The 20400-nt window shown below is 42.1% G+C and overlaps 1 protein-coding gene across 1 annotated transcript; it reads left to right on the forward strand.

Moving 5' to 3' along the window:
- Nucleotides 1–14932: 14932 nt before the first annotated feature.
- Nucleotides 14933–17158, forward strand: LOC132253882 (uncharacterized). Its single transcript, XM_059737225.1, has 2 exons — nt 14933–15307; nt 17093–17158. The coding sequence occupies exons 1-2, from the start codon at nt 14933–14935 to the stop codon at nt 17156–17158; spliced, it is 441 nt and encodes a 146-aa protein (XP_059593208.1).
- Nucleotides 17159–20400: the final 3242 nt, after the last annotated feature.

Consider the following 20400-nt stretch of genomic DNA (forward strand, 5'->3'; position numbering starts at 1 on the left):
CCTCGAGTGTTATTAGGGTACTCCCATTCCTATTCATTGGGCTATCAAACTACCTTGATTTGGTTTAGTCCATCACCCTTCCTTCAGTTTCATAGGCCATCCATCTTCATGGAGATTTTCACTTCATTCCCTTTCCTAGAGTTTGTTTAGACCACCCAACTTCCTTCAATTCTTTTAGGGCATACCCTCCTTCCCTAGGGATTATTTAGCAGACTCCCACTTCCTTTAGTGTAGTAGGGCATCCCCATGCAGTTGTTTCTTTAGCGCAACTCCATTTATTGAGGGTTTTTAGCACAACCCTTTTTCTTGGGATTGGGCATCCCCCTTGCTAGAGTTGTTTGGAGCATGCCCTTTCTATGAGTCTTATTAGTGAATCCCCCTTCTTAATGTTCATTTACGACGTTCTACTTCCATTGCCTCTTTTAAGGGCATCCCGCTAGGTCGAATTTGCTTTGAGCATCCTTCATTTACTTTGTGAAGAGAATTCCCTTCATTAAGTTTATTAAGGGCATCGTTTAGGCCATCCCACTTCCTTAAGTTTTTTTAGGGTATCCCTCGTCCTTCACCCCATAATCAGGATGTCATCCTAGGTTCTATCTAAACATAATAATTTGTTCCCGAGATTGCTTTAGGGACTTTTAGCCAAGGATCCACATTTGAATGTCTTCCTCGAGGGCTTTAGGGACTTTTAGCCAAGGATCCACAGTCCCACATAAACTATATATCAAAGGATAATGCCTGTAGCATCACATAAACACTTCCTACCAATCAATTCTCTTAATATCATCTGTGATTATTCAATATCCTTCTTGCAATGCAACCACACCATGAATCTTCATACAAATATATGTTCCAATCTCAATGTAACATTTCAACACAATAAACCAAGATGCAGTGACACATTAACACATTTTATGAAATTCCCTACCTTTCACGGGCTTTCCCTCTATGATTCTTCTATTTAGGCGATCTTCACCTATTACAAGGAACTAAAATGAAACACATATAATTTAGACTTTCTAACGATGAAAATTTATACAATTTACTGTTGCTAATTTTTAATTATAATATTCTCTAATCTACATGTCTACAGGTTTTCAAATAAAATTTGAATTGAATTAAACAATATTTACAATGTATATTAATAGTCCCTAATTAATTACCAAACATTTATTGTTTTGATTTTTTTAAAGCCTAACCCATTAACAAATTCTAAGTGTGTAAATAACCTAATTAATCACATGTTTACTAATCTACTTTTCAATTAAACCAAATTAAACAAATATTTATGCTAATCTTACCATTAACAAAATACTTTTATTGTTGATTAATTGTGATTTTTAACTAAAACATGTTTATAGCTAATTAAACTCAACTTTTACACAAATTTTATCGTTAATTTGTTTCAACATACAATTTGAAACCAAAATAAAATAAAATAACTAAATTAAACAACTTGCTTACCTCAAATCTACACTTTCTATCTCTAGATCCTCTGTCCATGCAGCCAAGTAGGCGGTTGCAGGCAACATGGCTTCCACTAACTTAATTTTCGACTTTAGCCCTTCAAGTTATCAAAAATTAACCCATAATTCCCCACTAGTCCTTTAGGTTTTCATAACTATAATCAGCCCCTAATAACCTAATAAGCATGGTTAAGTCATTAACTAATCTCACTTATCCTCAATCAATGTTTAATTCATAATTAAATAGAATTAAGACTAAGCTAGTTTTAACATCTAATTAAGCACGTTTAAAGTTAAGTTCTAAGATAATTATTATTGCTCACTTATTTCAATGGTGCTAGGTATTACAATCCATCTTCATGGAGATTTTTAATTCATTCCCTTTCCTAGAGTTTGTTTAGACCAACAACCTTCCTTCAATTCTTTTAGGGCATACCCTTTCCTAGGGATTACTTAGCAGACTCCCACTTTCTTGAGTGTACTAGGGCATCCCCATCCAGTAGTTTGTTTAGTGCGACTCCATTTCTTGAGGTTTTTTAGCACAACCACTTGTGTTGGGATTGGGCATCCCCCCTTGGTAGAGTTTGTTTGTGGCATGCCCCTTCTATGAGTCCTATTAGTGAATCCCCCTTCTTAATGTTCATTTACGACGTTCTTCTTCCATTGGCATTTTAAGGGCATCCTGCTTACTCGAATTTGCCTCCTTGAAAGAATTCCTGTCATTAAGTTTTTTTAGGGTATCCCATGTCCTTCACCCCATAATCAGAATGCCATCCTAGGTTCTATCTAAACAGAATCATTTGTTCCTGTGATTGCTCATCATTGGAACGCCATTCATAGTTCTATTCATTTTCATTCTTTGATAGTTTCACATCTTTGAGATGCCATCCTAGGTTCTATCTAAGCTAATTCATTTGTTCTTTTGATTGCTCAGCATTGGACCATAATTATTGGTTCTATCTCTGTTCATTCAGTTCCTTCGTCATTGGGTTACTATTCGTTTGTTCATTTGATTTCTGATCACTAGGACGTCATCCTATGTTCTATCTATATCCAATTTAAGTTAATTTTGTGTTTGATTGTCTACATACCATCCTAGGTTCTAGTTGGTAGTTTGTTATGTTTCTAGTCATTGTGATGTCATCCTAGCACTAATGAATTAAATAGGCAATGATTATCTTAGATGTTAAAGGACTAATTCGCAATTATGGGTTTAATTTTTGATAACTTGAATGACTAAAGAGCAAAATTTAGGAGTTGGAGTTAGTGGTAGGCATGTGGCCTGCCACCTCTTACTTGGCTACATGGAGAGCCCTATATAAGGGCCTGCAACTCGTTTTGCACCATTTTAGTTGCAACAGCTTGGGTTAGAGAGAGGATCTAATGAGAGAAAGTGTAGATTTGAGGTAAACAAGTTGTTTATTTTTGTTCCTAATTGTATGTTGAAACAAATTAAAGGTAAAATTTTTGTAAAAGTTGAGAGTAATTAGCTATAAACATGTATTAGTTAAAAATCACAAATAATTAAGGATTTAAGTATTTTAGCTTAAATATTTTATTAATGGTAAGATTAGCCTAAATCATTTTTTAATTTTGTTTAATTGAAAAATAGATTAGTAAACATGTGATTAATTAGGTTATTTCGACACTTGGGATTTGTTAATAGGTTAGGCTTTAAGAAAATCAAAAGAATTATTGTTTGGCAATTAATTTGAGAATATTATAATTAAAAAATTAGCACAATATATTGTATAAATTTTCATCGTTAGGAAGTCTAAATTATGTGTTTCATTTTAATTCCTTGTAATAGGTAAAGATCGCATACATAGAAGAATCACAAAAGGAGGGTCCATGTAAGGTAGGGAATTTTATGCTATCCCATAGTGTATCTGATTTCTTTCCTTGAATCATTTCATGTCATTTCTATGATTTCATCAAATGTTTTAATGTGTCATTGCATCTCCATTTATTGTGTTGAAATGTTACATTGAGATTGGAACGCATATTGGTATGAAGATTCATAGTTCTGTGTTGTGGAAATGGTTCATGGTGTGGTTGCAAGGCAACAAGGATATGGAATAATCATAGATGATATTTAGAGAATTAATTGGTGGGAAGTGTTTATGTGATGCTACAGGCATTATCTATTGATATATTGTTTATGTGGGACCGTGGGTCATTGGGTGAAAGTCCCTAAAGCCCTCGAGGAAGACACTTCGATGTGGGTGTATGGGGTTGGTCCCGTCCCTAGGTTTTAGTGCCTAAAGACACAAGGTTGGTCTTGCCCTTGGGTATGAGTCCCAAAAGACACAGGGTATGACTTGTGGCGCAGTGATATCTAATACATAGATTGGTGGGGGTGAACAGTTTATCAGGTTTGAAAGGATGGACGAGGAAAAGCAAATATGAAACCAGCAAACACATGCGTACATGTTTGACATGATTGCATATTTGTTAATGGTGAGAATATGTTTATCATGCATGTTATATTTTTAATTTAAAGTTTTTAAGGGTATGCTTAAGATGGTTATACACTTTCCTACTGAGTTGTGAACTCACCCTATCCCTTCCACCTTAAGATGCAGGTCAGAAGACCTATGCAGGAAATAATGCTTGAGCATTGCTTTACTGTGATTGGATGTTGTTTGCTCGCATTGATAGTGTTTTGAGGTTTTGCCTTTATATTAGAAACGAAATTCTTTTTATAGGAATGATATAATATATATATATATATATGTAGTTGTTAGGTACACTTGTAGTATGGGCTACCCGTAGTGAACCATGGGGTTTTGGCATATGTAAATTGATGTAGTACAAGTTTCTTTTGTGAAACAAAACATATTTTGTTAACTAATAGTTACAAAGTTTAATACAAGATGTACTCTTTATAACAAGTTTTGCATATCCTCTTTTTGCACAAAATCAAGGAGGAACTTGGCATTTAAATTTTTGTATGCCCATCTCTTTGAGAGTACTTATACTATATTTGGGTATTATTGTTCAGTTTGAAAAATAAAAAACCGAGGTGTGACATCTTGGTATCAAAGCATAAGGGATTAGATGCCTATTATGGACAATAGGTGGGGAGCCCAATAGGTGCACTGGAGTCATTATTATTGTTACACTCTTTTATTGTGTATGATATATTAATACTAAGGTGAAAGGTTAAATGATTAATGGTTTGTGTTTTTATTGTGTTGATGACATTCTTGGTTGTATTGGTGTGAGTATGCCTAGCTATGATAATTGTGATCATGTTTCTTGTTTGAATTCTTGATCATTGAGAATTCATTACTATAGTGTTGTTGGTATTAGGTCTATTTTCAAAATGATTGTATGTGACATAAATGGTTTAATTGTATTGTTTAAGGATGCTTCATTGAATTGTATTGGGACTCATACCCAAGGGCAGGACCAACCCCATGTCTTTAGGGACTAAAACCCAGGGGCAAGACCAACCCCATACACCCACATCGGAGTGTCTTCCTCGAGGGCTTTAGGGACTTTCACCCAAGGACCCACGGTCCCACATAAACAATATATCAAATGATAAGGCCTATAGCATCACATAAGCACTTCGCCACCAATAAATTCTCTGAATATGATCTGTGATAATTCCATATCCTTCTTGCAATGCAATCACACCATAAACCATTTCGACAACACAAAACCACGAATCTTCATACCAATATACGTTCCAACATCATGGTAACATTTCAATGCAATAAACCGAGATGCAATGACACTTTAAAAGATTTTATGAAATCATAGAAACAACATAAAATTCCAACAAATAATTCAAGGAAAGAAATCAGATACACCATAGAATAGCATAAAATTCCCTACCTTATACCGACTTCCTTTTTGTGTTTCTTCTAAGTAGGCGATCTTTGCCTATTACGAGGAACTGAAATGAAACAACATAATTTAGGTTTTAGTTTATTGTTGCAAATTTTTAATTCTCACATTCTCTAATCTATATCCTACATGTTTTCAAATCAAATATGAATTGAATTAAACAATATTTACAATACATATTAATTTCCCTAATTAATTACCAAACACTAATTCTTTTGATTTTCTTAAAGCCTAACCTATTAACAAATCCCAAGTGTCCAAATAACTCAATTCATCACATGTTTACTAATCTATTTTTCAATCAAACCAAATTAAACAAAGATTTATGCTGATCTTACTGTTAATAAAATACTTAACTTAAAATACTTTAATCTTTAATTAATTGTGATTTTTAACTAAAACAAGTTTATAGCTAATTATACTCAACTTTTACACAATTTTTACCGTTAATTCTATTCAACATACCATTAGGAACCAAAATAAATGAAAATTACAAAATTAAACACTTGCTTACCTCAAATCTACACTTTCTCTCTCTAACCCAAGTTGCTGCAGGTGAAATGGAGCAAAACGAGCTGCAGCCCCCTTATAAAGGGGTCTCCAAGCACCCAAGCATGAGGTGGCATTCCACTAACTCAAATTTCCAAAATTTGCACTTTAGTCCTTCAAGTTATAAAAAATAAAACCCATAATTGCCCATTAGTCCTTTAGGTTTTCATAACCTTAATTAGTCCCTAAGAACCTAATAAGCATGCTTAGGTCATTAACTAATCCCACTTAACCTTAATCAAAGTTTAATTCATAATTAAACATGATTAGCACTAAACTAGTTTTAACATTTAATTAAGCAAGCTTAAAGTTAAGTACTAAAATAATCATTATTGCCTATTTAAATCATTAGTACTAGGTGTTACAGAATCGGTTTGGAACCGGTTCAACTGGTTCAGCACCATAGCTGGCAGCCTCTGTCAGCCATGAGGAACACTTGCCTTTCTTTGTCTGGTTCTCACTCATCCGGGCTCGGAATCGAGAACCGTTTCTTTTTTTTGCTTCCTTAATCAATTAGGAACTTTTTGACCGAATTTGAGATTTTTTACCAACCGGCTGAACCGGTTTAGCACCATAGTTGGCAGCATCTGTCAACCATGAGGAACACTTGCCTTTCTTTGTCTGGTTCTCACTCATCCGGGCTCGGAATTGAGAACCGTTTCTTTTGTTTGCTTCCTTAATCACTTAGGAACTTTCTGACCAAATTTGGGATTTTTTACCAACCGGCTGAACCAGTTTGGAACCGGTTCAACCGGTTCAGCACCATAGCTGGCAGCCTCTGTTAGCCATGAGGAACACTTGCCCTTCTTTGTCTGGTTCTCACTCATCCGGGCTTGGAATTGAGAACTGTTTCTTTTGTTTGCTTCCTTAATCACCTAGGAACTTTCTGACCGAATTTGGGATTTTTTATCAACCGGCTGAATTGGTTGGGAACCGGTTCAGCACCATAACTGGCTGCCTCTGTCAGCCATGAGGAACACCTGCCTTTCTTTGTCTGGTTCTCACTCATCCGGGCTCGGGATTGAGTGTCGTTTCTTTTGTTTGAATCCTCACTCATTTAGGAGTTTTCTAGAAAAACTTGGGAATTCTTCTCAATAGGTTGTACCAGTTGAGAACTAGTTCAACCTGTTCTGCTGGAGGACTTTAGGTAGCCCTCGATTTTGGCATTTTTTCGAGCCCTTATCCATGGGGGCTCAAACCCATTTGCTATAGGGCACTTGTGAGCCATCTTGAAGGTTTAAGTCAGTGTTTGATTTCAGTTAGTATGGGCAATTTGGAAGTTATGGGTGGTGTGGTCTAGATGAGTCTAGTTCGATTTGTATGACATTTGGGGAGTCCCTTACCTCATTTCAACCAGCTATCTTCCTTTTTGGCACAAGCTTTGATGCTTGATTTTGAATACATGTTGCGTGACTGACTCACCCTCTGCTGCAGCGCTTGGCTAGGGACCACAGGTACGCATCGTTGGCTTTGGTTGTTGAATTCATATGCATGCATGGTGCTTAATCTTGAATGTTTGGTATGTGTTTATCTGTGTTTGGCTGACCTTTTATGCAGCGCTTGGCTAGGGACCACAGGTACGCACCCATTATTTTGTTTGGTTGAATTCATATGCATGCCAAATACCAATTAGGATTGTGTGATTCATGACATCTATTTAGCCTAGGGTTTCATTTGACCTTTGACCCATATGCTCCCACATACCCAATTCATTAGTAGATACCGAGTTTCGGGCCTAGAGGGGTGCTACCTCGCATGAGGTACCTTCCCAACGGGTAACCTGATCCCCGGACCCAGAATCTAGTTTTCGTAGACCGCTTTTTCCATACTGGGGTTATTAGGGGTTTTTGTTCTTACTTGATTTTCCCCATTTTAAAAACAAAAATAAAAAGTAAGTGGCGACTCCAAACAACACCGTTCCTCACCAGGGGTGGGTTTTTTCAAAACTGGAAAACACCAACTTTTTCATTTCTTTCTTTTTCTTTTAAAAGGGAGCCGCGTCGGTCCGGTGGATCGGGTGAGGGTCCACAAATTGGCGACTCTACTGGGGATCAAACCCAGAATCTCTGGTTTCATAAGAGGATCAAGCTTGAACTTGAGTTGGGTATATCGGAGCACATGGTTCATTGATAAGTAGACTCTTAGGGTACATAGATGATTGATGATCATGTAGTTGGCTGGTATGTGGCTTGCACCTGTGATGTGTTGTTGCTTGTGTGTTCACCTGTTGGATTCTAGCATGCTTGCTCATCGTTGATTGGTATCTAGCTATGACATTTAGGATTAGACTTAGATGATTAGATTGTGTGTAGATGTGTCGTAGGCTATCTCTTTGTGCATGACTATTTGCTGTATGACTGCTCCTTCCCTTGCATGACTGCTTGCTGCTTGTGTTTGTGGGGCACGTGTGTATCCCCTTACTTCCGAATCACTAGTCTTGGTCAACTATTCCTCATGGATTGTTTGTGTTTCTTGGGAGTCATTCCCAATTGTTCGCCTTCGACCAAGCTAGGGGTTTGGAATAGGGTCTAGCATAAGGGCTATATCGATGTTTGGGAGCACTATGGAAAAGATGGATATCTGAGCAATGAAGACCTGTATAGCCCTGAGCTGGATTTCATGGATACATGCGTGGCCAACATGTCACTTTGATTGTTGATTGATTGTTAGTTAGGACCTTAGGTTGCGTATCCCTGTGGGTACAGTCATCTAGTCTTTTAGGACTTGCCTTTTCTCTTCTTTTTTTTTTGACTTTTGAGCCACATTACCCCTGAGGTATCACCATGTCAGAATCCCATTCCTGCCTGTGGAACCGTATATCAGTTTAGCTATTGACATCGGATGTCGGTTCATTCTCTCGGAAGATTTAAGTTATACGTTCCTAGTTTGATTTCAGGATTGATAGTCACGGGGACTGACGTACCCCTTTCCTTTTGTAGGATTATTGATTGAGATCGACCTGGGTTCCCGAGCTTGGATCCGGATTGGAGATAGACTGGTTAGAGGATCGGATTCACCCAGCCAGTTAGAGCAGATACCAGATCATAGAGATATGGACCCTCAGTACGCTACCGTTGACCAGTTGGCTGAGATTACCGATACCATGGCGTCACTTAGGGACGTTATCTTAGGACTGGGTCAGAGGATTGATGGGCACCAGGCCCAGCCATTACCGATTCCGGGGAGCACCCTACATGACTCTACCACACCACCACCACCATCTAGGCCATCTGGACCTACTATACAGCAGGACTACATAGTTCCACCACCACCACCGGTTCAGTCAGCTCCCCAGGCTGGAGCATTTGTGTTACATGGTCAAACTGAAACTACGCCACATTCTGTTGTGGCACCGGCACAGATTGTTGATGATACCCAGGCTCGTATTGATAGGATTGAGCAGAGAATGAGATCACTACATGTTTCTGATGGGATTATGGGTTGGGGTGGATATGACGATATGCCAGTAGCAGCTTTGCCTGTTGAGTTCCGCATGCCGGACATTGAGAGATACACGGGGATAGGGTGCCCCCGTATTCACTTGTAGTTATACAGCACTGTTATGCGCGGGCATAGACTGGATGAGGCACAAATGATTATGTTATTCCCTCTGTCATTGAGTGGTGCTGCTCAGCGTTGGTTTGCCTCATTGGACCCTTCGAGACGTAGGACATGGGCTGATTTGGGACAGGAGTTTATTAGACAGTATTATTTCAATACTATAGTGGATGTATCCCGAAGGGAGTTAGAGGCCCTAAGGCAGGGGCCGGATGAGACAGTCACTTCATTCATCTCCCATTGGAGGGAGAATATAGCACAGATTATTGATAGACCTTCAGAGCGTGATCAGATCAGTATGATTATGCGCAGCCTTCAGCCCCGCTTTGCTAGGCATCTCATGGGCTTCCCTCAGACAGACTTTGGCTCATTAGTGCAGGCCCTCTATGGCATTGAGGAGGGTATATCTAGAGGTTTATGAGCAGATTCTTCCCCTTCAGACTCAAAGGAGAAGAAGTCGGGATCAGACCCCAGGCCCTCAGATGTTGGTACTATTGGCATGACAGGACACCGGTCTTCACGTCGTCCTCCGTTTCAGAGTCAGTTTTTAGGCACTCCTTATCAGATGATACAACATGGTTAGTACAGACCAGTTGCTCCCATTAGGCCAGTAGGGCCTACTTATCTACATCCGCCACCACAACCGGTATATGCTACACAAGCACCCCAGAGGCCGCTTATGCAGTTCCATCATCAATATAGAGCACCGCCTCCACCGAGGCCAGTTAGACAGTTCACACAGCTTGGGATGCCACTGAGCCGAGCTTTTCAGAGATTGGTTGAGGGGGGACTGATTGCCCCACTACCGCCTAGACCACCACTACAGCCTACCCCCCAGGATTCAGGACAGATCTTCACTGTGCCTACCATCAGAGAGCAGGCCATGATACAGACAGTTGTTCAACACTGAGACATGCCATTCAGGATTTGATTGATCAGGGCTTGGTTGATTTGGGGCGCCCGGGTGTAGCCACAGACCCGCTACCTACTCATGACACTAGAACAGTACCTCCACCCCCGGAAGGGGTACATTTGATTGAGTTTGCAGGGGATGAGATATTTATGATGGGTTGGGATGGAGAGGCTCCTCAGCCAATCAGTCTATATGAGGAGTCAGATTTTGTTGGATATATATCTAGACAGCAGATTCCCAGGCCATTCAGTTTGACCCCGGACAGGATTTATGGGCCGCCTCCAGTATCACCAGTATACTTACAGCAAGTGCCACCTATGACACCCTTCATTCTGTTCCCAGAGGAATATAGGCCCCCTCATAGAGATGTTCAGATAGTTTCACGGAGTGGAAGGGTAGCACAACCTCCACCCGTTGACAGGCCATTTGCTGGTATAGCTGCTAAAGAGGAGGTTCAGAGAGAAGATGATGAGATATTACGACAGCTACGCACTACTCAGGCTCGCATATCCATTTGGAGCCTTTTGGCCTCATCTAGTACACACAGAGATACATTAGTCAGAGCCCTTGGCCAGATTAGGGTTGACACTGCTACTACCCTAGAGGGGCTTATTCACATGTTGACAGCTGATAGAGCTACATGTATAGTGTTTTCTGATGATGACTTGCCACCAGAGGGATCAAATCATGTTCGACCCTTATTCATTGATGTTGCTTGTTTAGGCCGTCGAGTGCCGTCTGTTCTATTGGACAACGGCTCTGCCCTGAACGTCTGCCCATTGGTTACTGCCATTGCACTTGGGTTTTCACCAGATGATTTTGGGCCTTCTACACAGACTGTTAGAGCTTATGATGGGACTCAGAGGACAGTTATGGGTACACTCAGTACACATGTCATGATTGGGCCAGTTAATTACTCCATAGTATTTCAGGTTTTGAGGATTCAGTCATCCTTTAACCTGCTTCTTGGCCGCCCGTGGATTCATGAGGCCGGTGCTATACCATCTTCCCTTCATCAGAAGGTGAAGTTCATACACGAGGGGCGCATTATCATGATATAGTCTGATAGAGATATTATCACTTCATCTGAGCCAGTATTACATATCAGTCACAGTGAGGATGACTTACATTTGACCGGGTTTACGTTCGATGAGGTTCAGGTTGTCAGCTTAGAGGATGGCAGCAGAGATATGGTACCTATGTCATTTGACCAGCACAGTAGCACTTTGGTGCTCAGCATGATGAGAGGCATGTCTTATTTGCCTGGTATGGGATTGGGTCGCCGCCAGCAGGGGCCCCACGAGTTTACTTTCACAGTTGATCACGACACGCCCTATGGATTAGGTTACATACCCACAGAGGCTGATGCACGTTATATGTCACAGCTACGCAGGGATAGGGTGAGGGCTCGCATGTCTGGCATTCCATTTGATTATCCCCTCCGCCCATACACCTTCCAGTTGGCCGACTACTTGATTAGGGGTTCAGAGCATACACCTCGCACAGAGGGGACTATTCACATTCCAGAGATAGTTGAGATTCAAGACATCCAGCAGGCCCTAGGTCAGATTCATTTGGACACCGGGACTACTGAGGCACCTGGTGCCATGATAGTCACGCCCCCATCACCAGACCGAGCTAGTATGTTCTCTATGTGTTTCCCCGAGGAGGTCCCTGACTATGACCTACCTATGGATTTGGGATATGGCACTGACAAGATGGACATGATCGGCATAGGCCGTATCTTCGATGCAGCGCCACACGGGCTCCATACTGTTTTCGACATGTTCGGAGTTTTTGTACTCAAGACTGATGAGGATGACTCTATTCCTGATGCCTACACTGATGATATGAATTTTATAGGCATTGGTCGTATCCTTGATGCAGCCCCACGCGGGCCCCTTTCTGCTTTTGACATATCTGGAGTTTCCGTACTTGATGATGAGTCAGTCCTTGATGTCGTTACTTCTGATTTTGCTTCTGTTGAGGGAGCGTCCGACTCTGTGGACCCACCTCTTTCTTTTGACACTATGTCCGGGTTTTTCACCCGCTTTGATGATATTTTTTATGGTAATAATGATATGAGTATTTTCGAGTACTTGAATGTGTCACAACATTTTCCTTTGATTGCACCACTAACACCCACGACACATATATATGATGTTGATGATGTGGGAGATACAGATGACCCACTGGGTGGTCAGTCAGAGTGTGATTCTGATACAGAGGATAGGAAGGTCACACCCATTTCTAGTAGCACAGAGTTGATAGATTTTGGGGCACCAGATCAGCCCAGGGAGATTAGGATTGGCTCTTCTCTATCTCCTGATGAGAGGAGTAGATTGATTGACCTGCTTAGGTCATACTTGGATGTATTTGCATGGTCATATGAGGACATGCCGGGCCTTGACCCCACCATAGTGCAGCATCACCTGCCCATTTTACCACATGCTAGGCCCGTTAAGCAGAAATTGAGGAGACTACACCCTCAATGGAGTTTGCAGGTTAAGGAAGAAATTCAGAAGCAACTCAATGTCGGCTTCTTGTCAGTGGTTGAGTATCCTGAGTGGCTGGCTAATGTCGTCCCTGTTCCGAAAAAGGACGGCAAGGTTAGAGTTTGTGTTGACTTTCGAGATCTGAATAAGGCCAGCCCTAAGGATGATTTTCCCCTTCCACACATTGATATGCTGGTTGATAGCACTGCAGGGCATCCGATGTTATCCTTCATGGATGGTTTTTCTGGGTATAATCAGATTTTGATGGCTCTAGAGGATATGGTGAAGACTTCTTTCATTACTAAGTGGGGTACTTACTGCTACCGAGTTATGCCATTTGGGTTGAAGAATGCAGGAGCCACTTATCAGAGAGCTGCTACTACTCTGTTCCATGATATGATGCATAGAGATGTCGAGGTCTATGTGGATGACATGATAGTAAAGTCCCGAGACAGGGTAGATCACTTAGCAGCCTTACAAAGGTTTTTTTGAGAGGATCAGACAGTTCAGGCTGAGATTGAATCTCAAGAAGTGCACCTTTGGGGTGACTTCTGGAAAATTGCTGGGACACATTGTTAGTGAGCGAGGTATAGAGGTTGATCCAGAGAAAATTAGAGCCATACTTGACATGCCTACCCCGAGGACTGAGAAAGAGATAAGGGGATTCCTAGGTAGATTGCAATACATCAGTCGTTTCATTGCTAGACTGACAGACATTTGTGAGCCTATCTTCCGCCTTCTGAGGAAGAATCAGCCTACAGTTTGGAATGATGATTGTCAACGCGCTTTTGAGAGGATTAAGGAGTGTCTCCTTTCTCCTCCAGTTTTAGCGCCTCCCACACCGGGGTGTCCTTTGCTTCTGTACTTATCAGTTTCAGACATGGCCTTAGGATGCATGTTAGCTCAGCTTGATGATTTGGGGAAGGAGCGAGCCATCTATTATTTGAGTAAAAGGATGCTTGAGTATGAGTGCAAGTACATTATGATTGAGCGCCTTTGCTTAGCAGTGGTTTGGGCCACTAGGAGACTTAGACATTACATGACAGAGTATTCTGTGCTCTTGGTCTCACGATTGGACCCGTTGAGGTATCTATTTGACAGGCTTGTTCTGACCGGTAGGCTCATGAGATGGCTGGTATTGTTGACAGAGTTTGATATTCATTATGTCACGCAGAAGTTAGTAAAGGGAAGCATTGTTGCAGATCATCTAGCTTCTTTGCCGATATCCAATGACCGATCAGTTGATGATGATTTCCCTTATGAGCAGATTGTTTCAATAACTAGTATTACGGGGTGGCGGTTGTACTTTGATGGTGCCGCCAATCAGTCGGGGTTTGGCATTGGTATCTTATTGATATCACCACAGGGTGATCATATCCCCAGATCAGTCCGGTTAGCATTTTTTTATCATCACCGGTTGACGAATAATATTGTAGAGTATGAGGCTTGCATTACAGGTTTGGAGACTGCACTTGATCTTGGCATTAGACAGTTGGAGATCCACGGGGATTCCAACTTGGTTATAAAGCATACTCAGGGTATCTGGAGGACATGGGATGAGAAACTGAAACCCTACCATGCTTACTTGGACCTGTTGATTGATAGATTCGATGTGTTAAGGTATATACATTTGCCCAGGGCGGAGAATCAGTTTGCCGATGCATTAGCCACCTTGGCTTCTCTGATTGTGATCCCTGCGGGGGTGAATGTTAGGCCATTGTTGATTGAGACTAGGTCTGCACCAGCTTACTGTTGTCTGATTGGAGAGATAGAGGATCAGATTGAGCTGCCATGGTATCATGATATTTATCAGTTTTTGTCATGCGGTGCTTACCCAGAGTCAGCCTCGACCAAGGATAGGAGAGCATTGAGACAGTTGGCCACCAGATTTGTTGTTTGCGAGGATGCGCTTGTTATTATTATGTTTAGACCGTGCATCTGCAAATCGAGTGATGAGAGAGGTTCATGCAGGGGTCTGTGGCCCACACATGGGAGGTCATATGCTAGCACGTAAGATCATGAGGACTGGCTACTTTTGGTTGACCATGGAGACAGATTGTTGCCAGTTTGTACAGAGATGTCAGGAGTGTTAGATGCATGGAGACTTGATACACGTGCCACCTTCTGAGTTGCATGCACTTGCATCTCCTTGGCCATTTTCAGTATGGGGTATTGATATTATTGGGAAGATCTCGCCCAAGTCTTCCAGTGGGCATGAGTACATTTTGGTTGCCACTGACTATTTCACCAAGTGGGTGGAAGCTGCTTCTTATGCTAAGTTGACAGCGGCTAGAGTGGCCAAGTTCATCAGATCGCATATTATATGCCGATACGGGGTCCCTCATGAGTTGATCTCAGACAAAGGGGTGCATTTCAAGGGCGAGGTGGACACGTTGATTCAAGAGTATGGCATTCAGCATCACAGATCGTCTGCATACAAGCCACAGACTAATGGAGCAGTTGAGGCCGCAAATAAGAATATCAAGAGGATTTTGAGAAAGATGGTCGAGACCTCTCGGGATTGGTCAGAGAAGCTCCCTTTCGCATTGTGGGCTTATCGTACATCTTTTCGTACCTCTATTGGAGCTACCCCGTATTCTTTGGTGTATGGTATGGAGGCAGTGCTACCTATTGAGATTGAGATGAGATCTTTGAGAGTAGCACTAGAGCAGCATATATCCGAGGCCGAGTGGGCCTAGTCTCGTTATGATCAGCTTAGCCTGTTGGATGAGAAGAGATTGAGGGCAGCAGATCATGTTCAGGCCTATCAGAGGAAGATGACCCGTGCATTCAAAAGAGGGTCAAGCCTAGGAAATTCCAGAGAGGTGACCTAGTCTTGAAAGTCCTCAGGGGATTGATCAGCAACCCTAGAGGCAAGTTTAGACCGAGTTGGAGTGGGCCTTATGTCATCCGAGATCTGACTCAAGAGGGAGCTGCCTGGTTGACAGACCTAGACGGAAATCAGTTCACAGAGCCAGTTAATGTGGATCAGCTGAAGAAGTTTTATGCGTGAGATCATGGTCAGAGGATGGGTGGCCGTCACTTCGAGTAGCCATATTCCCTATTGCACACCCATGCATTGATATATACTATTGCTAGCCCTTTGAGCCTCACGTGGTTTATTATGGCCTTTTCTTTCATTCAGCCTTGCATACCTTTTCTGACCTGGGTTGGGGGCCTACCCTTGTGCGCTTTGTATTTATTGATTGGATCTATGAGCATTGTGGGCATGGTGTCATTCTTCGTTTGTTCTTTCTTGCATCATTACCTGTTTCTTTTCGTCTCCATTTTGCATCTTCACACCGTCTACCTGTTAGTCCAGTTTCTATCATCTCTATTCACTTCGCTTTTGTTTTCCCTTGTGTGATGATGATGTGCTCTCGTCCCAGAGCTACCAGTCAGGTTTGTCACACCCTTTGTTCCGCCTGTAGGCTTTGATCCAAGATTCTTAGGTTGAAGGGGTCAGTCAAGATTGGAGGTTTGGGGTTCTTTTTGTTGGATTGTGATAGTATGGAATTCGGCCCAAAAAAAAAAAAAAAAGGAAAAAGGAAAAAATAAAATAAAATAAAAATTAAAAAAAGGAAAAATTGTGCTTGTTTGGTATTCGTTGATATACTTGGGATCATCAGAGGTGGTTTTGGGTTTGAGAGATTTCTTTTTCCTTTAAGAGTTAGATGAGAGCGTTGTACGATCCTTCTCACCATGGATCTAGGCGACACATTGGGAGTGAGGTTTGGGTTTCCTTGGCACTAGGCCCTTGGATCATTGTCTACATCACCATTCCCATCATATAGTGACTTGCTTTGATTTGGCGTTCTTAGGATGAGTTGTTCGTCGTTGTCACATATTGCTATATTTGTATCCCAGTTGGTTTCTCCATTTTCTTCTACACCCATTCATCATTCATCTTGTCCCTTTTCGTCTGCTTCTATCCTCGTCGATCATCGTTTCACTTCATGAACGATGAGTTCTTTGGTGCGTATCACCTATTGTTTGTTTTTTTATTTGGATGCAGGGTTGAGTCACCTTGTTCACATGGTTCTGCAATATTTGACATTGCGCACACAGGGGTTTGGCATTATCTATTGGGAGATTTGGGCCTTTGTTTCCCATCGTTTCATTCACCTTTTACCCCTGGCCTACATTATGGTCCGAGTCGTAAGACCACCCTGAGGCCATGAGATCTCGTGTTTGCTTCGATGCGGTTCATTCGGACAGGCTTCGTCTACTGATTGAGTATGGGATGTTGACAGGTCTCCATTACTTCGGGGGATATCGAGGGTCACATATTGTCTTTCCATTCAGTTTACTTGCCTTAGGTCCATGATCAGAGATAGATGATACAGAGAGTTGGGACCGTTGAGGGCACCTTTGCCTGATGTTTTGACACATTTATACTAGGGCATGCTCCCATCCTTGCATGCTGGCTTTGGCTCTTTATACATGTACGCAGGCATTCCATTTCGCCTAGTAATGTTATGGACATCAAAGTTTGAGTAAGCCCCGCATTCAGCCCAGTTTCTTCATATAGCAGAGTGCTTCTAAGGTCTGACCCGAGATCAGATTCACGGTATTCATCGACCCAACAGGGGTGCATACCCCATTCATTGTCTTGTTTGTTAGTTCAAATGAGTGGGTCTTCAGTGATGTATTCCAGAGTTTTCATTAAGATATTTGAGTTTCAGATGTACACACTGGGGCATATCCCCTATCAGTTTTTGTGGATATTGGATGTTGTGGATTAGAGTGGAGGGTTTTTTTTTTTTTTTTCCTTAGAAATGGATGATTGCGATATTTTCAGCTCTCTGACTTTAACCATATGTGCGGTTATAGGATTCTGACATGATATTGATATCTTAGACTGGGGCATAACTCCTTTCTTTCACCCTTGGTCACATTTGTGAGTTTGTCCTATAGGGGCATACCCCTTCTTTCCATTTGTTAGTGGTGATTGTGATTTCTCGCTTGTCATTTATCGGCATTTTCTGGTGTTACATCGGGGCCTACCCTTTTCTTTTGTCATGATGAAGGTGTTTGATTTCTGGCTTCTTCGAGTCATCTGTTGGCAGTCCCTGGACGTCATACTGGGGCATACTCCTTTGTTATCAAGGTTAGTATGTCAGCGGTTGCATCTTGAGTCCCCCTATTTTGCTCTAAGTTTTGTTTTAAGGCATCCCCTCTCTGTTTAGGTGTTTTGAGCCTTAGTAATGGCATCCCTACCCCCTTTTAGTTCGGTGGTTCCTCGGTATCGTGCCCGAGTTCGATCCCCTATTCCACTGTTTCCGGTACTTGCCCTAACCCTTTTCCGGTACTCGCCCGGATTCCATTATTTTCCGATACTCTCCCAGACCCTTCTACGGTACTCGCCTGGATCAAATCCCTAATCTTTCCCGGCATCATGATCGGGTCTCCTTTTATCTTTCTCCGACATCGTGCCTAGATCCCATAGTCCATTCGGTCAACATGACTTATTTCCCTTAGCCTTCTTTATTGTTGGGTGGGGACAAAATTATTGGTCATTTGGGTTCTTCACTAGAGTTCATTTCACTCTTGCATTACATGCACTTCGCACTCACAATTCACTCGTTCATTCACTCTACTGAAGAGGGGCATATTTGTAGACCCTCAATTTTGTCCCTCGACACTGGCATTTTTCCTTCGGGTGTCACATCCACCCATCATTCGCATATGGCACCACTAGGGCCCCTTTTGGGCTTAGTCGGTGTCCGAGCCTCGTGTGGGTTTGTCTGTGGTGCATATGTGGTTCATTTTGGAGGGTCACCATGACCATTTTCCTAGTCGTTCACATCACGCTATAGGAAGGAAGTGGGGTCATCCCGATGTCTTAGCTTAGTTGGAGTTTATAGGGGCATGTTGAGGTTCGGAGCACTCGGTCTTGTTTTGATCATATCTCCCTCATCCAAACTCGGAATCAACAACCGTTTCTTTTTATGGATTCCTTATTCTTCCAGGAACATTCTGTAAAATTTTCAAAAATTTTTTACAATTGGTTGGCTGGTTGGCAGCCGGTTCAGCCGGTTGATCGAGTCAGCCGGTGTAGAACACTGATTTTTGGTAATTATTTTGATCATATCTCCCTCTTCCGAACTTGGAAGTATGCACCGTTTATTTTGAATGGATTCCTTACTCTACTAAGAACATTCTGTCAAATTTTCAGAATTTTTTTCCATCGGTTCGACCAGTTGGCATCCGGTTCGGCTGGTTCAACCGGTTCATTGAGTCAGCTGAGGTAAAACACTAATTCTAGTAATTTTGAGGCCCAAATCCTACATGGCTCAGGCCCGTAAGCTCCAGATCGGTTTTGGGCAATGTTGTGGGTCCATTTTGGGCCTTGGTTTGGGTTCCTTGCAGCCCACCACGAATCCATATGGATTCTTGGTGGTGAAGCAAGCTGAAAATTGAAGGAGTGAGCTGGCCTTGTAAGTTTAAGAGAAGTAATGAGGGGTGTGGTTCCCATGCTGATGAAGGGGATTTCGGTGCTGAAGGGGAAGGAATCCAAGAGGCTCAAATGCTAAGAGGGGTATGAGTATAAAAGGTGAGAGGATAGGAGAGCAAAAGAGAGGGGGGGAAATTTTGGAGAGGGGAAATTTTGCTGGTGAGAAAAACAAAAGGTCAGTAGCATCTTCTGAGTTGAGAGCGTGGGGGAAAGCTTCAGCACTGTGGTTTTTTGAAGAGGAGAGTGACAGCATCTCAGTTTTGGAAGTCATCATCTGCATACACGGATCATATTTGGTGGAGATTCTGAGGTAAGCATGCTGAATTTTTTTTACTTACAGTTTATCTTCCTCGTCTTCATATGCTTTTTCTCCTTCCACATCATCTTTTCTTCCCTTTGATATGAAGATTGTATAGCTTGGGTGTGGATAATAAAGGCCACATATGATTGTTGTTGTTTGCTTCCTTAATCACTTAGGAACTTTTTGACCGAATTTGGGATTTTTTTTACCAACCGGCTGAACCGGTTCAGCACCATAGCTGGCAGCCTCTGTCAGCCATGAGGAACACTTGCCTTTCTTTGTCTGGTTCTCACTAATCCGGGATCGGAATCGAGAACCGTTTCTTTTTTTTGCTTCCTTAATCAATTAGGAACTTTCTGACCGAATTTGGGATTTTTTACCAACCGGATGAACCGGTTTGGAACCGGTTCAACCGGTTCAGCACCATAGCTGGCAGCCTCTGTCAGCCATGAGGAACACTTGCCTTTCTTTGTCTGGTTCTCACTCATCCGGGCTCGGAATCGAGAACCGTTTCTTTTGTTTGCTTCCTTAATCACTTAGGAACTTTCTGACCGAATTTGGGATTTTTTTACCAACCTGCTGAACCGGTTTGGAACCGGTTCAACACCATAGCTGGCAGCCTCTGTCAGCCATGAGGAACACTTGCCTTTCTTTGTCTGGTTCTCACTCATCCGGGCTCGGAATTGAGAACCGTTTCTTTTGTTTGCTTCCTTAATCACTTAGGAACTTTCTGACCGAATTTGGGATTTTTTACCAACCGGATGAACCGGTTGGGAACCGGTTCAACCGATTTAGCACCATAG

The sequence above is a fragment of the Vitis vinifera genome, chromosome 6 (assembly GCF_030704535.1).
Source record: "Vitis vinifera cultivar Pinot Noir 40024 chromosome 6, ASM3070453v1".
NCBI classification, from domain to species: domain Eukaryota; kingdom Viridiplantae; phylum Streptophyta; class Magnoliopsida; order Vitales; family Vitaceae; genus Vitis; species Vitis vinifera.